The sequence below is a fragment of the Heptranchias perlo genome, chromosome 37, assembly GCF_035084215.1.
Source record: "Heptranchias perlo isolate sHepPer1 chromosome 37, sHepPer1.hap1, whole genome shotgun sequence".
Taxonomy (NCBI): Eukaryota; Metazoa; Chordata; class Chondrichthyes; order Hexanchiformes; family Hexanchidae; genus Heptranchias; species Heptranchias perlo.
Genome location: NC_090361.1, coordinates 827,561 through 846,650, shown reverse-complemented (window position 1 = coordinate 846,650; position 19,090 = coordinate 827,561). Strand labels below are relative to the sequence as shown.

Here is a 19,090-nt window from a genome sequence, read left to right as displayed (position 1 = left end):
ATACAGACCAGGGTAGCACTGCCCAGTGCCTTACTGGACCATACAGACCAGGGGAGCACTGCCCAGTGTATTACTGGACCATACAGACCAGGGGAGCACTGCCTGGTGTAATACTGGACCATACAGATGAGGGGAGCACTGCCCAGTGTATTACTGGACCATACAGATGAGGGGAGCACTGCCCAGTGTATTACTGGACCATACAGACCTGGGGAGCACTGCCCAGTGCATTACTGGACCATACAGACCTGGGGAGCACTGCCCAGTGCATTACTGGACCATACAGACCTGGGGAGCACTGCCCAGTGTATTACTGGACCATACAGATGAGAGGAGCACTGCCCAGTGTATTACTGGATCATACAGACCTGGGGAGCACTGCCCAGTGCATTACTGGACCATACAGACCAGGGGAGCACTGCCCAGTGTATTACTGGACCATACAGCCCAGGGGAGCACTGCCCAGTGTATTACTGGACCATACAGATGAGGGGAGCACTGCCCAGTGTATTACTGGACCATACAGACCAGGGGAACACTGCCCAGTGTATTACTGGGCCATACAGACCAGGGGAGCACTGCCCAGTGCATTACTGGACCATACAGACCTGGGGAGCACTGCCCAGTGCATTACTGGACCATACAGACCTGGGGAGCACTGCCCAGTGCATTACTGGACCATACAGACCTGGGGAGCACTGCCCAGTGTATTACTGGACCAGACAGATGAGAGGAGCACTGCCCAGTGTATTACTGGACCATACAGACCAGGGGAGCACTGCCTGGTGTAATACTGGACCATACAGACCGGGGGAACACTGCCCAGTGTATTACTGGGCCATACAGACCAGGGGAGCACTGCCCGGTGTAATACTGGACCATACAGACCGGGGGAACATTGCCCAGTGTATTACTGGGCCATACAGACCAGGGGAGCACTGCCCAGTGCCTTACTGGACCATACAGACCAGGGGAGCACTGCCCAGTGTATTACTGGACCATACAGACCTGGGGAGCACTGCCCAGTGCATTACTGGACCATACAGACCTGGGGAGCACTGCCCAGTGCATTACTGGACCATACAGACCAGGGGAGCACTGCCTGGTGTAATACTGGACCATACAGACTGGGGGAACACTGCCCAGTGTATTACTGGGCCATACAGACCAGGGGAGCACTGCCCAGTGCCTTACTGGACCATACAGACCAGGGGAGCACTGCCCAGTGTATTACTGGACCATACAGACCAGTGGAGCACTGCCTGGTGTAATACTGGACCATACAGACCGGGGGAACACTGCCCAGTGTATTACTGGACCATACAGATGAGGGGAGCACTGCCTGGTGTAATACTGGACCTACAGACCAGGGGAGCACAGCCCAGTGTAATGGTGGACCGTACAGACCAGGGGAGCACTGCCCGGTGTTTTATTGGACCGTACAGACCAGGGGAGCACTGCCCGGTGTAATGGTGGACCGTACAGACCAGGGGAGCACTGCCCGGTGTTTTATTGGACTGTACAGACCAGGGGAGCACTGCCCAGTGTAATGCTGGGCCTACAGACCATGTTAGTTTCCTGGTTTGGATTGAGCTGATATCAGCTATGGCACAGTTCAGGCTCTACCATTGGCCTCAGTGCCCAGGGTCAAGGAAGGAAAAATCAGCCGGAGTTGCTGTTGTGATCATTATCCAATGCCCGTTGTTGGAACGTGTGTGGGGACATTGAGATTTGGATGAGGCTCGGCTGTGATGTCTCTGTGATCAGATCGCCTGCCTACAGTCATTGTCTAGGCTCACACTAGGAGAATGGGCATTTCATAGAATCATAGAAGTTACAACATGGAAACAGGCCCTTCGGCCCAACATGTCCATGTCGCCCAGTTTATACCACTAAGCTAGTCCCAATTGCCTGCACTTGGCCCATATCCCTCGATACCCATCTTCCCCATGTAACTGTCCAAATGCTTTTTAAAAGACAAAATTGTACCCGCCTCTACTACTGCCTCTGGCAGCTCGTTCCAGACACTCACCACCCTTTGAGTGAAAAAATTGCCCCTCTGGATCCTTTTGTATCTCTCCCCTCTCACCTTAAATCTGTGCCCCCTCGTTATAGACTCCCCTACCTTTGGGAAAAGATTTTGACTATCGACCTTATCTATGCCCCTCATTATTTTATAGACTTCTATAAGATCACCCCTTAACCTCCTACTCTCCAGGGAATAAAGTCCCAGTCTGTCTAACCTCTCCCTGTAAGTCAAACCATCAAGTCCCGGTAGCATCCTAGTAAATCTTTTCTGCACTCTTTCTAGTTTAATAATATCCTTTCTATAATAGGGTGACCAGAACTGAACACAGTACTCCAAGTGTGGCCTCACCAATGCCCTGTACAACTTCAACAAGACATCCCAACTCCTGCATTCAATGTTCTGACCAATGAAACCAAGCATGCTGAATGCCTTCTTCACCACCCTATCCACCTGTGACTCCACTTTCAAGGAGCTGTGAATCTGTACTCCTAGATCTCTTTGTTCTATAACTCTCCCCAACGCCCTACCATTAACGGAGTAGGTCCTGGCCCGATTCGATCTACCAAAATGCATCACCTCACATTTATCTAAATTAAACTCCATCTGCCATTCATCGGCCCACTGGCCCAATTTATCAAGATCCCGTTGCAATCCTAGATAACCTTCTTCACTGTCCACAATGCCACCAATCTTGGTGTCATCTGCAAACTTACTAACCATGCCTCCTAAATTCTCATCCAAATCATTAATATAAATAACAAATAACAGCGGACCCAGCACCGATCCCTGAGGCACACCGCTGGACACAGGCATCCAGTTTGAAAAACAACCCTCGACAACCACCCTCTGTCTTCTGTCGTCAAGCCAATTTTGTATCCAATTGGCTACCTCACCTTGGATCCCATGAGATTTAACCTTATGTAACAACCTACCATGCGGTACCTTGTCAAATGCTTTGCTGAAGTCCATGTAGACCACGTCTACTGCACAGCCCTCATCTATCTTCTTGGTTACCCCTTCAAAAAACTCAATCAAATTCGTGAGACATGATTTTCCTCTCACAAAACCATGCTGACTGTTCCTAATTAGTATGGTGGGAACTGTCTGAGGAGCTGCAAGAATCAGTACCTTCTGGAGAGGCAGGGAGAAATGGAAAGGAAAACAATCGAATGGAAGGTCTGTGAGGTCTGACCTATTGGGAGTTAGTGATGTTACAATGGGAATCAGTTAATTTATTTTGTTGTTGCAGGTATTTATCACTGTTTCATGGAATATCGAAGTCTGAAAGGAACGCCGGGGTCCGATGTCACAATCAAAGACCTGGGCTTCCAGACTGACTTCCGAGTGTATCTGCATCTGCGACAGACCTGGCTGGCATTCTGTAAGTCGCGGTTACTTTTACTGTGCCGTGTTACAGTGCGAGACTCTACTGTGTGAGATTGAGATTTGACCAGTCTGTTAGGGTGAGAGTATGGGGAGTTTACCAGTCATAGAGTTATACAGCACGGATAGAGGCCCTTCGGCCCATCGTGTCTGCGCCGGCCATCAGCCCTGTCTACTCTAATCCCATATTCCAGCATTTGGTCCGTAGCCTTGTATGCTATGGCATTTCAAGTGCTCATCCAAATGCTTCTTGAATGTTGTGAGGGTTCCTGCCTCCACAACCCTTTCAGGCAGTGAGTTCCAGACTCCAACCACCCTCTGGGTGAAAAAGTTCTTTCTCAAATCCCCTCTAAACCTCCTGCCTTTTACCTTGAATCTATGTCCCCTTGTTATAGTACCCTCAACGAAGGGAAAAAGCTCCTTAGTATCCATCCTATCTGTGCCCCTCATAATTTTGTACACCTCAATCATGTCCCCCCTCAGCCTCCTCTGCTCCAAGGAAAACAAACCCAATCTTCCCAGTCTCTCTTCATAGCTGAAGCGCTCCAGCCCTGGTAACATCCTGGTGAATCTCCTCTGCACCCTCTCCAAAGCGATCACATCCTTCCTGTAGTGTGGCGACCAGAACTGCACACAGTACTCCAGCTGTGGCCTAACCAGTGTTTTATACAGCTCCATCATAACCTCCTTGCTCTTATATTCTATGCCTCGGCTAATAAAGGGGTGAGAGTATGGGGAGTTTACCAGTCTGTTGGGGTGAGAGTATGGGGAGTTTACCAGTCTGCTGCATTTATTCAAGGCCCACAGGCCAGGTTTCGGAACAGCAGGGTCATTACCCAGGGATCATGTAGGGAGCACAGATTCATACTATTTCTGTTCTATTCCTTTACCAATTCGGAGAGGTTTGATCGGCTTTTGTTATTAATCAATTGCCAGTGGTCAGTATTATCATAAAATCATACAATGGTTACAGGAGAGAAGGCCATTCAGCATTCTCTAAGGCCTTCACATCCTTCCTAAAGTGCGGTGCCCAGAATTGGACACAATACTCCAGTTGTGGCCGATCCAGTGTTTTGTAAAGGTTCATCATAACTTCCTTACTTTTGTACTCTATGCCACTATTTATAAAGCCCAGGATCCCGTATGCCTTTTTAACTGCTTTCTCAACCTGCCCTGCCACCTTCAACGATTCGTGCACATATACCCCCAGGTGTCTCTGTTTCTGCACTGCCTTTAGAATTATACCCATTAGTTTATAATTCCTCTCCTTGTTCTTTCTACCAAAATGTATCACTTTGCACTTCTTTGCATTAAATTTCATCTGCCACGTGTCCGCCCATTCCACCAGCCTGTCTATGTCCTCCTGAAGTCTATCACTATCCTCCTCACTGTTCACTACACTTCCAAGTTTTGTGTCATCTGCAAATTTTGAAATTGTGCCCTGTACACCTAAGTCCAGGTCATTAATATATATCAACAAAAGCAGTGGTCCTGGTACTGACCCCTGGGGAACACCACTGTGCACCTCCCTCCAGTCCGATAAACAACCGTTTACCATTATTCTCTGTTTCCTGTCACTTAGCCAATTTCGTATCCATGCTGCCACTGCCCCGTTTATTCCATGGGCTTCAATCTTGATGACAAGCCTATTATGCAGCACTTTATCAAACACCTTTTGAAAGTCCATATACACCACATCAACTGCATTGTGGTCATCAACCCTCTCTGTTACCTCCTCAAAAAACTCTATCAGGTTAGTTAAACACGATTTGCCTTTAACAAATCCGTGCTGACTTTCCTTAATTAATCCATACTTGTCCAAGTGACTGTTAATTTTGTCCCGGATCATCGTTTCTAAAAGTTTTCCCACCACCGAGGTTAAACTGACTGGCCTGTAGTTGCTGGGTTTATCCTTACACCCTTTTTTAAACAAGGGTGTAACATTTGCAATTCTCCGGTCCTCTGGCAACACCCCTGTATCTAAGGATGTTTGAAAGATTATGGCCAGTACCTCTGCAATTTCCACCCTTACTTCCCTCAGCAATCTAGGATGCATCCCATCCGGACCAGGTGACTTATCTACTTTATGTCTTTCTAGTATCTCCTCTTTATCAATTTTTAGCCCCATCCAATATCTCAATTACCTCTTTTACTGAGACTTTGGCAGAGTTTGGCTAAAGACAGATGCAAAGTACAAATTTAGCACCTCAGCCATGCTCTCTGCCTCCATGAGTGAATCAAAAGGGACCTTTTTGGTCCCTAATTGGCCCCACCCTCCTCTTACTACCCGTTTATTATTTATATGTCTATAGAAGACTTTTGAATTCCCTTTTATGTTGGCTGCCAGTCTATTCTCATACTTGCTCTCTGCTTCTCTTATTTCCTTTTTCACTTCCCCTCTGAACTTTCTATATTCAGCCTGTTTCTCACTTGTGTTATCAACCTGACACCTGTCATACGCCCCGTTTTTCTGCTTCGTCTTACTCGCTATTTCTTTTTGTCATCCAGGGAGCACTGGCTTTCGTTGCCCTCCTTTCCCCCTCGTGGGAATGTCCCTAAACTGCACCCGAACCATCTCCTCTTTAAAGGCCGCCCATTGCTCGATTACGATCTTGCCTGCCAATCTTTGATTCCAATTTATCTGGGCCAGATTCTTTCTCAACCCACTGAAATCGTCCCTCCTCCAATTGAGTATTTTTACTCTAGATTGCTCCTTGTCCTTTTCCATAGGTAATCTAAGCCCTATGATACTATGATCACTATTCAGAGAAAATAATTAATAAGAGGTTTAAAAAACAAAGCCCTAATAATTGGGATGATGTGGAGATGCCGGTGATGGACTGGGGTGGACAAATGTACGGAGTCGTACAACACCAGGTTATAGTCCGACAGCTTTATTTGAAATCACAAGCTTTCGGAGCTTTGGGGTGAACCCTTTAAAACCTCCGGATAGTGTAATCGCCTGTATTGCGGAACCGTGTCCTAAGGAGGAGTTTCGTTTTATAACCCACACTGCCGGCTGTGCCGAAAGTCAGACAAACCACTTCCTGGTTCGGTGGCTGGTGATGTTTTTAATTTCAATCTCATCTCTGGGCCTCGAATTCCAGCCTCATTTTTTATGCCCAAATTTTAGTCATATTTTAGTTTTAATCTAGGAAAGATTGTAATAACATTTAGTTTTGCTTTCCATTATTTTTATTGTGTATTCAGGATTTTTTTTTCAAAATTTATGTTTCGGTAACCGTCTTTATTGGCGTTTCATTTCTCACACAACTCACATGAGCACAAGAAATGTTGAGAAATACTAAATCGGCTTGTATGAAAAGTGTAACTTCATTAGTTTGGTTTAATTTGTGTTCCAAAGGTCATGGATTGCTGACCAGTCCAGTGTTGCTTTAATTCTCAGTATTGAGTTGAACTATAATTTAGTCTCATCGCTCCTTTGAGTTTTAGTTTCAGAATCTAAAAGGTTGGTTCTAATTTTGATATTTGACAAAAGCACAATTTTCATCGACAAATATTTTGATTGGTTGGATCGTAGCTGCCCTTGCCCTAAATCAGGGGAAGGTCCTTAGGAGCCGACGGAATTAAACCCCCCGCCAGGCTGTAAGGGCAGGATGAGAGACCAGACCAGAAGGGTGTATCGTGCTGTGGCAGCCTCTGGAAGCAGGTAACCTTACCTTGGGATAGCAGGATTTATATTAGTGACGTTGGGTGACTTTTACCTGCCCATTCTCCTCTTCTCTAAGACAACAACAACAACTTGCATTTATATAGCGCCTTTAACATAGTAAAACCTCCCAAGGCACTTCACAGGAGCGATTATCAAACAGAATTTGACACCAAGTCACATAAGGAGATATTAGGACAGGTGACCAAAAGCTTGGTCAAAGAGGTAGATTTTAAGGAGCGTCTTAAAGGAGGGAAGAGAGGCGGAGAGATTCAGGGAGGGAATTCCAGAGTTTAGGGTCAAGGCAGCTGAAGGCACGGCCGCCAATGGTGGAACGATTAAAATCGGGGGTGCGCAAGAGGCAAGAATTTGAGGAGTGCAGAGATCTGGGAGGGTTGTAGGGCTGGAGGAGGTTACCGAGATAGGGAGGGGGAGGCCATGGAGAGATTTAAAAGCAAGGATGAGAATTTTAAATTCAAGGCATTCCCGGACCGGGAGCCAATGTAGGTCAGCGAGTACAGGGTGATGGGAGAACGGGACTTTGCGAGTTAGGATATGGGCAGCAGAGTTTTGAATGAGCTCAAGCTTATGGAGGGTGGAAGATGGGAGGACGACCAGGAGAGCATTGGAATAGTCGAGACTGGAGGCAACAAAAGCATGAATGAGGCTTTCAGCAGCAGATGAGCTGAGGCAGGGACGGAGACAGGTGATGTTAAGGAGGTGGTGGTCTTGGTGATGGAGCGGATATGTAGTCGGAAGCTCATCTCGGATGAAAATAGGAGGCTAAGGTCGCGAACGGTCAGGTTCAGTCTCAGACAGTGGCCAGGGAGAGGGATGGAGTTAGTGGCTAGGGAATGGAGTTTGCGGCGGGGACTGAAGACAGTGGCTTCGGTCTTCCCAATATTTAGTTGGAGGAAATTTTTGCTCATCCAGTACTGGATGTCAGACAAGGAGAGTGACAAATGAGAGACAGTGGAGGGGTCGAGAGAGGTAGAGCTGTACATGTGGGATCTGACATTGTGTCTTCGGATGATGTTGCCGAGGGGCAGCATGTAGATGAGAAATAGGAGGGGCCAAGGATAGATCCTTGGGGAACTCCAAAGGTAATGGTGTGGGAGCAGGAAGAGAAGCCATTTCAGGAGATTCTCTGGCTAAGACTGGATAGATAAGAATGGAACCAGGTGATGCAGTCCCACCCAGCTGGACAACGGAGGAGAGGCATTGGAGGAGGATGGTGTGGTCAACCGTGTCAAAGGCTGCATACAGGTCGAGAAGGATGAGGGGGGATAGTTTACCACGGTCACAGTCACATAGGATGTCATTGGGACTTTGATAAGGGCCGTTTCAGTACTGTGGCAGGGCGGAAACCTGATTGGAGGGATTCAAACATGGAGTTGTGGGAAAGATGGGCACGGATTTGGGAAGCGACAACACTTTCAAGGACTTTGGAGAGGAAAGGGAGGTTGGAGATAGGGCAGTAGTTTGTAAGGACAGAGGGACCAAGGGTGGGTTTTTTGAAGACTATGAAAACAAGAGATTCACTTGATTTTGTCAGACCGTGGAGGCTTGCATGAAGTCAAAACTGGACAAGAGGAATAATTAAACAACAGATCTCAAGCCTGGCGTTTAGAGTGTTGTAGTCAGTATGTGTATTTTTGATTTGTGTCTGTCCCCTGAGCCGAGAACTTACTGCCTTCTCTTTTGTTGCAGTGATCATTCTGTGCATCATTGAAGTTATAATCATTCTGATGTTAATATTCCTACGGAAAAGGATCCTAATTGCTATTGCCCTCATTAAGGAAGCAAGCAGGCGAGTTCAGTGTGATGACAGAGGGCGGGGCCGCGGAGGGTGGGCTCGGAGGGGCGGGGCCGCAGAGGGTGGGCCCGGCGGGGCCATGGAGGGTGGGCTCGGAGGGGCGGGGCCACAGAGGGTGGGCTCGGAGGGGCGGGGCCGCGGAGGGTGGGCCCGGCGGGGCCATGGAGGGTGGGCTCGGAGGGGCGGGGCTGCGGAGGGTGGGCCCGGCGGGGCCATGGAGGGTGGGCTCGGAGGGGCGGGGCCGCGGAGGGTGGGCCCGGCGGGGCCATGGAGGGTGGGCTCGGAGGGGCGGGGCCGCGGAGGGTGGGCCCGGCGGGGCCATGGAGGGTGGGCTCGGAGGGGCGGGGCCGCGGAGGGTGGGCCCGGCGGGGCCATGGAGGGTGGGCTCGGAGGGGCGGGGCCACAGAGGGTGGGCTCGGAGGGGCGGGGCCGCAGAGGGTGGGCCCGGCGGGGCCATGGAGGGTGGGCTCGGAGGGGCGGGGCCGCGGAGGGTGGGCCCGGCGGGGCCATGGAGGGTGGGCTCGGAGGGGCGGGGCCGCGGAGGGTGGGCCCGGCGGGGCCATGGAGAGTGGGCTTGGAGGGGCGGGGCCGCGGAGGGTGGGCCCGGCTTGATGCATGTGCACCGGGCTTGAAGTGTTCCCTAAGACGGAAAATTGCTATCCCATTGGAGGCAAGTGGCGCACAGCCAATGAGAGAGGGCAAACTCATCACACATCACAACGCAGGCCAGGCTGGTAGAAATTGGAGAGCTCCCCACTGATGCCAGTTCACATACTCAGCCAAAGGCAAGCATACGTGGCCTTAGAGGAGAAGGGGGATGAAAGTTTGATTAAAAGTATGAATCTTTTTAAAAACACATCAGTCACTTGTCATGTTTTCTTTGTCCTCTTTCCACAGAGCCATCGGATACATTATGTCCTCTCTGGTCTATCCTCTCATCACATTTGCCCTGCTGCTGTTCTGCATAACCTACTGGGCCATTACAGCTGTGTATCCTTCGACATAAACTAGCCCGCTAGTACTGAGAGATTTATTTAAACTAGCTGGCTATTACTGTGAGATTAAACTCGTTGGCTATCAGTTTAAACTGGTTGGTCCTGATGAGGTGGACATAAAAGATTCCACAGCACTATTCGAAGAAGAGCGGGTGAGTTTCTCCAGTGTCCTGGCCAACATTTATCCCTCAATCAACATCAGTAAAACAGATTATTTGGCCATTATCACATTGTTGTTTGTGGGAGTTTGCTGTGTGTAAATTGGCCTCCGTGTTTCCTACATTACAACAGGGCAGCGCTCCTGAACATTTACCTGAGGAAGGAGGAAGCCTCCGAAAGCTTGTGAATTTAAAATAAAATTGCTGGACTATAACTTGGTGTTGTAAAATTGTTTACAATTGTAAAGTGCTTTGGTTGTGAAAGGCACGATAGAAATGCAAGTTTCTTTCCCAGACCCTTGGAAACCCAGAGAACATGCCACAGGAAAGAAGGGAGCCCAAAACTATTCAAAAGAAATAAAAGAACTTAGTGTTTGATAATGGGATTTGGAGAGATGTTGACTGTCTCAGTGAGGAGCCTCTAACTGGTAAATGGGTAGCTAGTTGGATTTCAAGAAATGTGCCAGCCTGGCTCAGTTGGTAGCACTTGTGCTTCTGTGTCAGAAGCTTCAAGACACCCTTAATCTAGGCCGACACTCGAGTGCAGTACTGAGGGAGCGTTGCACTGTCGGAGGGTCAGTACCGAGGGAGCGCTGCCCTGTCGGAGGGTCAGTACCGAGGGAGCGCTGCCCTGTCGGAGGGTCGGTACCGAGGGAGCGCTGCCCTGTCGGAGGGTCGGTACCGAGGGAGCGCTGCCCTGTCGGAGGGTCAGTACCGAGGGAGCGCTGCCCTGTCGGAGGGTCAGTACCGAGGGAGCGCTGCCCTGTCGGAGGGTCAGTACCGAGGGAGCGCTGCCCTGTCGGAGGGTCAGTACCGAGGGAGCGCTGCCCTGTCGGAGGGTCAGTACCGAGGGAGCGCTGCCCTGTCGGAGGGTCAGTACCGAGGGAGCGCTGCCCTGTCGGAGGGTCAGTACCGAGGGAGCGCTGCCCTGTCGGAGGGTCAGTACCGAGGGAGCGCTGCCCTGTCGGAGGGTCAGTACCGAGGGAGCGCTGCCCTGTCGGAGGGTCAGTACCGAGGGAGCGCTGCCCTGTCGGAGGGTCAGTACCGAGGGAGCGCTGCCCTGTCGGAGGGTCAGTACCGAGGGAGCGCTGCCCTGTCGGAGGGTCAGTACCGAGGGAGCGCTGCCCTGTCGGAGGGTCAGTACCGAGGGAGCGCTGCCCTGTCGGAGGGTCAGTACCGAGGGAGCGCTGCCCTGTCGGAGGGTCAGTACCGAGGGAGCGCTGCCCTGTCGGAGGGTCAGTACCGAGGGAGCGCTGCCCTGTCGGAGGGTCAGTACCGAGGGAGCGCTGCCCTGTCGGAGGGTCAGTACCGAGGGAGCGCTGCCCTGTCGGAGGGTCAGTACCGAGGGAGCGCTGCCCTGTCGGAGGGTCAGTACCGAGGGAGCGCTGCCCTGTCGGAGGGTCAGTACCGAGGGAGCGCTGCCCTGTCGGAGGGTCAGTACCGAGGGAGCGCTGCCCTGTCGGAGGGTCAGTACCGAGGGAGCGCTGCCCTGTCGGAGGGTCAGTACCGAGGGAGCGCTGCCCTGTCGGAGGGTCAGTACCGAGGGAGCGCTGCCCTGTCGGAGGGTCAGTACCGAGGGAGCGCTGCCCTGTCGGAGGGTCAGTACCGAGGGAGCGCTGCCCTGTCGGAGGGTCAGTACCGAGGGAGCGCTGCCCTGTCGGAGGGTCAGTACCGAGGGAGCGCTGCCCTGTCGGAGGGTCAGTACCGAGGGAGCGCTGCCCTGTCGGAGGGTCAGTACCGAGGGAGCGCTGCCCTGTCGGAGGGTCAGTACCGAGGGAGCGCTGCCCTGTCGGAGGGTCAGTACCGAGGGAGCGCTGCCCTGTCGGAGGGTCAGTACCGAGGGAGCGCTGCCCTGTCGGAGGGTCAGTACCGAGGGAGCGCTGCCCTGTCGGAGGGTCAGTACCGAGGGAGCGCTGCCCTGTCGGAGACCCTGTCCTTTGAATGAGATGTTGAATCGAGTTCCTGTACTAAGGATTCTGTGGCAGCATTCGAAGAAGAGGAGGGATTCTCTGGTATCCTGGCCGACATTTCTCTCAAACGCCACCTAAATAAGTAACCTGTCATTCACCTCATTGCTGTCTACGGGACATTGGCTGATATATTCACTTACATAACACCTCAGAGTAATTCATAGCATGTGAAAGTCTCCTGGACAATCTGGGAACTGTGAGAAGGTGCTGTATAAATGCTCAGAGCTAATTACCACTTTTGAATTTCAAGCCCTCCATTTAAAGAAAGTCTCTAATTTCCTTGACTGCTTTTCTGAAGCTTCTTGTCAACTTCAGGCGAAGCAGTTTATAAAGTGTTTGCCAATGAGACGACCTGCAACTACAGCATGAAGACCTGTGACCCCAATGTAAGTGCTATTTTCTGTATAACAAGTGCTGAGGGAGAAGGGAATGTTTTATCCTCATTTTTTGTCACAGTGGAACCTGAAGCTGATTCCAAACCTGCCGTCACCGGCCCTCCTGACTTGCATGCACAGATTTGCCAGCCGGCATCACTGGGTGCAGTTCAGGAGCAGGAGCTCGGGCTGCTTTTTTGCAGGTCTGGTTCAGTGCAGAGTGGCCAGAGTATTCGGAGTGGTGAGAATGTGGAACTTGCTGTCACAAGGAGTAGTTGAGGTGACTAACACAGATGCATTTAATGGGAAGCTGGATAAACACATGAGGGAGAAAGAAATGGAAGGATATGCTGATAGAGTGAGATGGAGTAAGGTGGGTGGAGGCTTGTGTGGAGCATAAACCAATTGGGCTGAATGACCTGATTCTGTGCTGTAAATATTATGTAATTCTATGTATAATCCACCCCTTGTCCCACTGCCCCAGTGTCATGTTTCAATTTCTTTCTTGCGGTTGCTGCAGTCTGCCTGAGTGAGATTGTTGGATTTACATATATTTGTGATCAGTCCCATCTAGCAAAAAGGTGCTGCACCATTGTTGCCTTGTGCCCCAGGTTTACAACTGTATAGAACCATTCCAGCACCTGATGAAGAATTAACCGAAGTTCTCCCTCGGTAGCTGAGTGGGTTAATGACCTTTCTGTTGTGGTACTGAACCACACAGACCAACCAGGTCCGAGATTCTATTCCTGATCTTAGTCTGAGAAGTAGTTGAGGTGCTAAGTTGGCCTCACCACCCCTGGACTAGCGAGGGAAGAATCAGCTGGATTCTTGCTCCTGATCACTACACGGTGACCCTGCTGGAATGTGTGTGAGTGTGGCATCGGAGGAGGAACAGGAGCAGGCTCTGCCATGGACGCAGCTCACACACGATGAATGGCCATTTGGGCAAGGTGCTGGCCTCCGTGGAACCCCAGCCAGAGCCAGCACCCTACGAAGAGAATGGGCAGCGCAGATACCGCAACTGCGCAGATACCGCAACCGCGCAGATACCAGATGTGCACTGGCACTGATACCGATGTGCACTGGCGCCAGATCTACACTGACACCAGAGCCGAGCCTCAGCGAGCCTGAGTACACAGTTGCTCAGAGAGATGTGTGCCAGGACTGGATAGAGCCATATATCCACAGGGGGTTTCAGAGAGTGCAGTGGTTGGTGTATGAAATGTTTACGCTGGGTCCATCTGATCTGTTTTTAAAAAAAAGTCCAGCCTAACAATTCCAGATTCTGGGTAATGATCAGGAGAGGAAACACGTGCTGATTTGTTTGTGTCGCTCCCAACTTTAACTCGGGGCTGCTGAGTCTTCGCCTAATGCAGCATAGATCAAGGATTGAAGAATGTTGAGTCTAGTGGTGTAGAGAGAGTATGGGACAGCTCCATTGCAGTCTTAGGAGGCCTGCATGTTTTGTTACGGTTTATGAAGTGAGTATTTCTGTGAACCAAGATAATAACCTGTAGTCTCTCTCATTGCAGACATTCAATGTTTCCAACATCACAACGCAGTGCCCAGGAGCACAGTGTTTGTTTGCGTTCTATGGAGGCGAGTCCTATTATCATCGATACCTCATCTTCTTCCAATTCTACAATATCTTCCTCTTCTTCTGGCTCACCAATTTTGTCATCGCTCTGGGACAGGTTACACTAGCGGGAGCATTCGCCTCTTACTACTGGGCGTTCAATAAACCAGGCGACATGCCAACTTTCCCTGTGTTTGCTTCAATGGGACGAGCACTCAGGTAAGAGTTTAGGAACATAGCAGAAGGGGGAGACCATTCAGCATCTCGAGCCTGCTCTGCCATTTAATGGCTGATCTGTACCTCGACCCCATTTACCTGCCTTTGCTCCACATTCCTTAATGCCCTTACCCAACAAAATCTATCCATCTCCGTTTTTAATTCCCCTTCCTGAGTGGGGGAAGGGTGGCCGCGATAGGGAGAGAAGAGATAGATTGGGTCGTCATTGAGTCCCCCGTAAGCCCCATCAGAAGCACGTTCTGTTTTTAAGCTTCTGAAAACTGTGGAATTGATATGAGTTTATAAAGCAAATTGGTCCACTCTCACTGGGATCGGTAATGTATGTCTGGCTGCTTTCCGTGTTATGATGAAGCTGTTCTGTAATCCTCAGCGGGAATGTGGGAGGAGCTTCACACAGCGAACTCCACAGGCAAAGATGGAAATGGTTGCTGATTTTTCCAGTAACGCTGTATTGATCTCTCGCTGATGGCTCAGTTGGTACATTTATCAGCTGGCGTGACACTGAGCCAGAGGGCCCCACATTTCCTCCCCAGTCTGTACAAAGCCAGGATACTGTGAATGGTCTAAATACTAAAGAGCTGCACAGAAGTGGATCATTATCCAGTGAACCCTGCTGGAGAAGATCAGGGCCAAGTGTGATTGCCTCACGGTCGAATATCCCGCTGACAGGATTGAGGCTCATGCGTGAAGAATGGGCACTTGGGTGAGATACTGAATGGTGAAGCCACCCACCCGTGGAACCCGTACCCCAGGGAGAGTCAGCACCTTCAGGGGAGGAGGGGGGACTGTACCCCAGGGAGAGTCAGCACCTTCAGGGGAGATGGGGGGACTGTACCACAGGGAGAGTCAGCACCTTCAGGGGAGGAGGGGGGACTGTACCCCAGGGAGAGTCAGCACCTTCAGGGGAGGAGGGGGGACTGTACCCCAGGGAGAGTCAGCACCTTCAGGGGAGGAGGGGGGACTGTACCCCAGGGAGAGTCAGCACCTTCAGGGGAGGAGGGGGGACTGTACCCCAGGGAGAGTCAGCACCTTCAGGGGAGGAGGGGACTGTACCCCAGGGAGAGTCAGCACCTTCAGGGGAGGAGGGGGGACTGTACCCCAGGGAGAGTCAGCACCTTCAGGGGAGGAGGGGACTGTACCCCAGGGAGAGTCAGCACCTTCAGGGGAGGAGAGGGACTGTACCCCAGGGAGAGTCAGTGCCTTTAGGGGAGATGGGGGGACTGTACCCCAGGGAGAGTCAGTGCCTTTAGGGGAGGTGGGGGGACTGTACCCCAGGGAGAGTCAGTGCCTTTAGGGGAGGAGGGGGGACTGTACCCCAGGGAGAGTCAGTGCCTTCAGGGGAGGAGGGGCCAAAATATGTTACTGGGAGATTCTAAATGCTACAATTATTTTTAAGTAAATTGAAGAAAAGCCTTTCACGTAATCAGTCTTTAAACTTTCTAAAAATAACCAGTTGTTTTTTCTGCCATCCCTGACACTGTCGGCGGACCAGTGGTTTTGAACTTGCAATTCACATCTTGCTGCTTTGCTTCATTATTTAACGATGTGGAGATGCCGGTGATGGACTGGGGTTGACAATTGTAAACAATTTTACAACACCAAGTTATAGTCCAGCAATTTTATTTTAAATTCACAAGCTTTCGGAGATTTTCTCCTTCCTCAGGCAAATGTTTCAAGATCATTTAACGGTTTGTCCTGTTTGAATTTCCTGGGCCTGGAGTTTTGCAAAGGGCTGTACTTAGTGTTGTTGCTTCATCGGTGGATAATTCCCAAATCAGAATCCCCAGATCTGCCCTTCAACTGCCGTGACACCATGCATTGCTGCTTTAGGAACATAGGAACAGTGCATTGCTGTTTTAGCCATGCATTGCAGTTTTAATATGCATTGCTGCTTTACTGCAGTGCAGCGTTACTTAAATTTTAATTTCACTGAATTCTTTTTGATCAGTGCAGTGCTTGTTTCTTCTGTTCATTTTTTTTTCACTGATTTTTTTTTTCTCCTCTGGCCAGTCCACCCTCCAGATCATGTGTGTACACACACACACACACACACACACACACACACAGAACCCTGGCTGATTGTAGCGTCACGTCCTTTGTCCTAGTTAAGATCGGGTAGTTCGGCACACACCAGGTCATGAATCCACTGACTGAGCTTCCACTTGCTACAACTACTTGCATTTATATAGCACCTTAATGTAGAGAAACCTCCCAAGGCGCTGATCCAAAGAAGGATATATTAGAAGGGGTGACCAGAAGTTTTGTTGGGTGAGTTTTAAGGAGGGGAGAGAGGTGGAGTGGTTTAAGGAAGGAATTCCAGAGTGTGAGGCCGAGGTGGCTGAAGGCACAGCCGCCAGTTGTGGGGTGAAGGGGAAGGGCTGATGCACAAGAGGCCGGAATCCGAGGAATACAGACTTTGGAGAGGATTGTCGGGCTGGAGGAGGTTAGAGATGGGGAGGGGTGAGGTCATGGAGGAACACATATCCAGCATTTCTCCGAGAGGTGTTGTGATCGTGGACCAGGCCTCCACAACGGTTCGACAGGAATCCGCGGGCTGGCGCAGACATTGTTTAAATTGATCTGAATCTGGATCCACCTCAAATGTACTCGGACCTGAGCTCCTGGTTTGGTTTGTTTGGTCCGGGTGCCATCCGCTGGCTGGTTGGGGAAATGCAGCTTCAGGTTTGTGTTTCAGGCCTTTGGCCCGTCCTCAGCATTGGGAGAAATTACAGATGAGCAGCATTTAAAAAAGAACACAACGAGGCAAATAACACGGAAACACAGGAAAAGAAATAGAATGACCTGTGAAATGCTTGGATTGAAGGTGGAAGATGATTAGATGGCAGAAGTGATGGTAGCTGGAGACAAAAGGAGGCATAATGGGAGAAATCAAAGAAATACAAGATATTTGCAAGACAGGGCCTGAAACATCGACAGCTGATTTTCCACAGATTCTCCCTGACCTGCTGAGCACCTCCAGCCTTTTCTGTTTTTATTTTCCAGCATGTGCAGTATTTTATTTTTGTTCCGTTAGTGTTCACGGCCCTGACTGTGCAGCAGAAAGTGACGGAATCAGAATCCATAAAATGAAGTTCGGGATTCCTGTCCCTCCCTATAGGAATGGCAGGGAAACCGCGACAGCTTCTCTCCCCGGGCCGGGCCCGGTGCAGACGGCGGGCCGGGCCCGGTGCAGACGGCGGGCCGGGCCCGGTGCAGACGGTGTCTCCTCTGTTCTGGAATTGCAGGCTCGTGGAACAACAGAGCACATCACCAGTTGCCTGATCAGTGATGCCCCTTGTGTGTGTGTTGTGCTGTTGATGTTTTTTTTCCAATTCATTTTAAATAACCTCCTCTCTGACTCCCTCTCTCTGCAGGTATCACACCGGCACCTTGGCATTTGGGTCTCTCCTCTTAGCCATCGTCCAGGTTATCAGAGTTATATTGGAATATGTAGATCAGAAAGTAAAAGGTAAACAGCCGCAGCAATCAAAGCTTTAAACTCCCCCTTCCTTCTGCTTTACAGGCTTAAGCCCCCATCCTTTTAATTTCTCACCAGTTTCCCCCCCACCCTGCAATGGCACTGCCTCACACACGGATACAGTTTCATACATGCCACTCACCCCAACAAGTCATTCCTTGTGACGTTAAGCACTGAGTGTCAGCCTTGTGTGTGACCATGGAGGAGAATCATGTCTGAACCTGATCCTGTCCTCACCCCTCACCCAATATCCACACACCAGGACTAACGTCAGCTGCCCTTCCCACCCCACCCCCACAGCACTACTAACCCTATTTATACTGCACTGACCAGCGCACTGCTTGAGATCAGCTAACTTCAAGTATTATTTAAAGCTGGATTGGGTGATATGTGTTGAAGTTAGTTGTGCTGATGTGGTTTATTCTAGGTGACAGAGTATGAAAGTAAAATTCTGTTTCCATTTGTGGTTTACAGGTGCACAGAATAAAATTGCTAAATTTTTATTATCCTGCCTGAAATGTTGCTTCTGGTGCCTGGAGAAATTCCTGAAGTTTTTGAACAGGAATGCTTATATAATGGTGAGTGATTGCATTCCCTCCACACAGGAATTTACAGCTTGCTGGTGGTTCAGTGGTTACATTATCTGGTCATTTACCTCACCGCTGTTTCTGGGACCTTGCTCCGGCTCCCCCACGCCCTGTCTCGACCCCCCCTCCCCACGCCCTGTCTCGACCCCCCCTCCCCACGCCCTGTCTCGACCCCCCCCCTCCCCACGCCCTGTCTCGACCCCCCCTCCCCACGCCCTGTCTCGACCCCCCCTCCCCACGCCCTGTCTCGACCCCCCCCTCCCCACGCCCTGTCTCGACCCCCCCCCTCCCCACGCCCTGTCTCGACCCCCCCTCCCCACGCCCTGTCTCGACCCCCCCTCCCCACGCCCTGTCTCGACCCCCCCCCCTCCCCACGCCCTGTCTCGACCCCCCCTCCCCACGCCCTCGACCCCCTCCCCCGCGCCCTGGCTCGACCCCCTCCCCCGCGCCCTGGCTCGACCCCCTCCCCCGCGCCCTGGCTCGACCCCCTCCCCCGCGCCCTGGCTCGACCCCCTCCCCCGCGCCCTGGCTCGACCCCCTCCCCCGCGCCCTGGCTCGACCCCCTCCCCCGCGCCCTGGCTCGACCCCCTCCCCCGCGCCCTGGCTCGACCCCCTCCCCCGCGCCCTGGCTCGACCCCCTCCCCCGCGCCCTGGCTCGACCCCCTCCCCCGCGCCCTGGCTCGACCCCCTCCCCCGCGCCCTGGCTCGACCCCCTCCCCCGCGCCCTGGCTCGACCCCCTCCCCCGCGCCCTGGCTCGACCCCCTCCCCCGCGCCCTGGCTCGACCCCCTCCCCCGCGCCCTGGCTCGACCCCCTCC

General features: G+C 51.5%; 1 protein-coding gene across 3 annotated transcripts in view; it reads left to right on the top strand.

Annotated features, from left to right (window-relative positions):
- slc44a2 (solute carrier family 44 member 2 (CTL2 blood group)) overlaps nucleotides 1-19,090 on the top strand; it is an 86,844-nt gene that overhangs the window by 58,851 nt on the left and 8,903 nt on the right. For all 3 annotated transcript variants that reach the window (XM_067972899.1, XM_067972898.1, XM_067972900.1), the window contains exons 11-17: nucleotides 3,279-3,410; nucleotides 8,793-8,892; nucleotides 9,796-9,888; nucleotides 12,320-12,407; nucleotides 13,928-14,190; nucleotides 17,583-17,677; nucleotides 18,161-18,264. In XM_067972899.1, coding sequence (XP_067829000.1) covers nucleotides 3,279-3,410; nucleotides 8,793-8,892; nucleotides 9,796-9,888; nucleotides 12,320-12,407; nucleotides 13,928-14,190; nucleotides 17,583-17,677; nucleotides 18,161-18,264 — 875 coding nt within the window. The remainder of the gene's footprint in view (nucleotides 1-3,278; nucleotides 3,411-8,792; nucleotides 8,893-9,795; nucleotides 9,889-12,319; nucleotides 12,408-13,927; nucleotides 14,191-17,582; nucleotides 17,678-18,160; nucleotides 18,265-19,090) is intronic.